This window comes from Chaetura pelagica, unplaced genomic scaffold, assembly GCF_000747805.2.
Source record: "Chaetura pelagica isolate M959 unplaced genomic scaffold, ChaPel_1.0 scaffold1222, whole genome shotgun sequence".
Lineage (NCBI taxonomy): Eukaryota > Metazoa > Chordata > Aves > Apodiformes > Apodidae > Chaetura > Chaetura pelagica.
In genome coordinates this window covers 138,421-142,027 of record NW_009952494.1, presented here as the reverse complement: position 1 = coordinate 142,027, position 3,607 = coordinate 138,421, and the positions used below count along the sequence as shown (strand labels likewise).

The 3,607-nt window shown below is 61.0% G+C and overlaps 1 protein-coding gene across 1 annotated transcript; it reads right to left on the bottom strand.

The window, feature by feature from the left end:
• Nucleotides 1-41: 41 nt before the first annotated feature.
• Nucleotides 42-3,485, bottom strand: SCN2B (sodium channel, voltage-gated, type II, beta subunit). The gene is made up of 4 exons (XM_010008884.1): nucleotides 3,416-3,485; nucleotides 912-1,078; nucleotides 392-602; nucleotides 42-241 (listed from the first exon to the last, which is right to left on the bottom strand). Exons 1-4 carry the CDS (start codon nucleotides 3,483-3,485, stop codon nucleotides 42-44), a joined length of 648 nt encoding a protein of 215 aa, XP_010007186.1.
• Between the last annotated feature and the right edge of the window lie 122 nt (nucleotides 3,486-3,607).

Genomic DNA, 3,607 nt, shown 5'->3' with positions numbered 1-3,607 from the left:
CGCTGTACAGAGGTGAAGAGGGAGGGGCAGGCAGGGCGGCATTACTTGGTGCCCTCATCCGGGTTGCCTTCACCATCTGTCTTCCCTTCCTCCTCCGTCTTCTGGTCGTCCGTGTTCAGCCTCTGCTGCTTTTTCCGGCGCACACATTTCACCACCATCAGCACCAGGATCACCACGGCCAAGAAGCCACCAACAGAGGCGCCCACGATGACAGCCACTGTGGAGTCGTGCTTGGGGGGCTCTGGGGAGACAGGGCACAGGCTCAGGGCATGGCAGCATCCACCTGGGTGCAACGGTGGGGGGACAAACCCTGCGTGTGCAACGAGGGAGAGCAGAGCCAGCCCAGCACCCGTGGGTGCCTGGCAGCAGAGGGGACCACTCCACCACTTACCTTTGGTGAGCACCTTCAGGCTGATGCTGGCATGGCCCCGCTGCCGGTCCGGGGGGTTCAGGACATAGCAGTTGTAGGTGCCCTCGTCCTCCAGCTGCACGTTGTTGAGGGTGAAGGACACGTCGTACTTGGTGGGGTTCCCGGTGAACTCCACCCGGTTCCCAAAGCGGTCCAGGTGTTTGTCCACGATCTTCATCCGGAACTGCAAGAACTGGGCAGCCCGCACGGGACAGGAGGTGAGATGGTGTTTGGGACCCCTCCCCAGCCCAGGGCCCTTCCCCTGCACGTGCTGCTCTGGCCCCTGCCCCCTGGCTCCACAGCAGATCATCCCTGAGCAGCTCCCCTGCTGCTCTGACCCCTCTGCCCCTGACCCCTGGTTCTTTACTCTGTTGGCTGCTAATTTTCCCTGTGGTGGAGAAGGGCTGGATAACAGGACCACACACAAGGACACTCCAAGGAACACACACGACTACTTCAAGCTGCTCCCAGGACCTCCCAGCAGATCCCCAGCAAGACTCACCAGCTCCTCAGAGCAGTTCTTGCACTCCTGATACGTCCAGTTGAGGGAGAACTGCTTGTTTTCCACCTTGTAGCAGGAGTTGAAGGTGCAGGAGAGCTTCACAGAGGAGCCATTCAGGGCATTGATGGTGGCAGGAGCCATGACCTCCATGCCCAGTCCTGTGGGCGCTGCCGCCCCCATGCCCAGTCCTGGGGGCGCTGCCGCAAACACAGAGAGCAGAGAGGCAGAGGAGTTAGGAAGGGGGCAAGGCAGCCACGCTGCTGCCTCAGCTGGTCTCCCCATCCCACCCTGCTCACCAGCTGGCTGCACAGACCTCACCTCAGGGCCTGGGGCTGCCTTTCAGGCGCATCCACACGCAGACCATGCTGTGGCCAGCCAGGATTAGGGTTTCCCTGTGCAGAAGTGACAGGGGACACGGGGGGGAGCAGCCCCAGCCCTGGAACCATCCCTTGGCCCATCTCTGCAAGGATCTTTCTGCGTGGCTGGATGGTGCCTGGTGCTAAACTCTGCTGCCTCCAGGCAAGCCCCGTGCCTGGCCCCTTGGTGAGGCTTCCCTGCTGCAGCAGCAGCCGGGCTCCGCAGGGCTGGATGCAGCATCAGCATGCAGGGCTCAGCGTCACAGCCACCGGGAAATTTATGGCTGCGCTCATCAGATTTCATTCCCAGCAGGATGCACAACAGCAGCAGGGCTGGGATCTGCCAGGGCCAGCTCCTGAGGGCTGCAGCAGTTTTGATGCTTCCCCCCACCCCCCATCCCCACTTCTGTGATGCTCAGGAAAGGATTGTCCATCTGGGAATAACGGGGTCAAGATCTTGGCCAGTGCTGGGGGGACAAGGACAGTCCCTGCACGCTGGCCTCGCTGTGGCAGAGAAACAGGGCAGTGACCTGCCCCCAGCAGCCCCCAAAACCCAGTGCCTGCATCCAGCACCTTCTCCCAGCCTGCAAAGGGGAGGGCACACAGAGACCATCGAGCTGCCAACTGCCTGGCTGAGCCCCGAGAGGCACAGGGATGGAGAGCCCTGGCAGGACTGGTGGGAGGAGGCTCTGCACAGGGCAGGGACAGTGACACGGGCAGCAGGTGCTTTTCCGATCACCTCACCTCTCCCCTTGGGCTGCTGCTCTTTGCTCTCAAATCTTCTTCCTGAGGTGCTCCTGACTCCAGCCCTGTGGCCAAGCTGGGTGCATGTCAAGGCTGCTCCGCTGGCTAATCCGCTCCGTCTGCAAGCAGGGCAGGAAAGGGGCCAGGCTCTGCAGCCAGGGAAAAGAGGCTTTTCCAAGTGGCAGGTATGGCTCCCTCAAGCCGTGGGTCTTGCTGCAAGGTGCAAACCAGCAGCATCCTGAAGCCAGCTCTCTGGGGACACAGGGGTGTCCCCCAGGGATGGATGAGTCCCTGCTGGTGCTGGCAGCAGGGCCCCACTGAGCACCCTCCAGCCCTGGCCCAGGTCCCCACAGAGGCACAGAGATGGGGAGAGCTGGCACATGGGGACAAGTCACAGCACCCAAGGAAGGAAGAAATGTCCAGGCCTGAGCTGGTGGCACCCCAGGGCTCTGCAGAGGGCTCTGCCACCTGGTACAGCAGGACTGTGCCTCAGCCAGAGGGACCTCATAGGCAGCCAGCACGACACAGGCACGTGCCCTATGGATGTGGGTCCAAACTCTGCACCCAGCACTGAGGGACAACAGAGGCAGGGAAAGAAACCACAAAAATCCCTGGGATGGCCCATCCAGACTGCACCCCGCAAGGCTGTGCAGGCTCCTGAGCCCTCTGCCACACAAGACCCTGCACCCGGGTGGAAAAACACGCAGCCCCTAAAGCAGAACCTGCTGGGCTTTTTATCCTCCATTTCCTGGCCTCTCTCCTAAAGCAAAGGCAGCCCCACCAGGAGCTCCAGGACGGTGCGAGCAGCACTTCAAAGAGGTGATGTGTTCCTGTTTCCAATCAATACAGACCCAAACCTGCTGACACACGCCTGGCTCCGGGGCAGGGCAGAAATGCAGAGAGCACCGTTCCCCCCACCCCCTGCCCTGCTGGCAGCCCAGCACCTGCAGCCCCAGCAGCCAGCCACAACCACAGCACAGCCACAACCACAGCACAGTCACAGGCCACCCACAGCCCAGCAGGCAGGCACAGCCCCTCAGCCCCACTGCAGCCCAGCACCCCTGGCATGCAAACAGCCCAGAACCTCCAGCAACAAGGATGCAAGGCTTTTATTTTTAATTTATTTTTTTTTTCCCCCCTTTTTAAGAGAAGAGGCAATTGCAACAAACCCCCCCACCCTGCCTGGAAGCAGGTCACCCCGGCTGGCAGGGGTCAGCAGGGTGCATTGCAGAGCACCCAGCCCTGTCCCTGCAGCACCGCATCGCCCGCTGCCTCCCCAGGGACACCAGGGGCTTCTCGGGGCTGGCACGTGGGGAGGGGGCTCCTGGCCGGAAAGGGGGGCTCCCCCCCAGCCTGGATGCTCTCCCCTGGCAGCCGTGAGCATGCAAGGAGGTCGGCACTTACCCAGCGAGAGGAGCAAGCTGAGGCCCGTGAGGAGCAGGCTGGGCTGCGGGAGCCAGGCTTCCAGGCTCATTGTGAAGGACTTTTTAGTGTATGGAGAGGAGCGGGTGTTGGTGTGGATTTTGGTTGGTGGTGGTTTGCTTTTTTTTATTTTTTTTTCCCCTTTTTTTTTTTTTTTTTTTTCCTTTTTTTCTT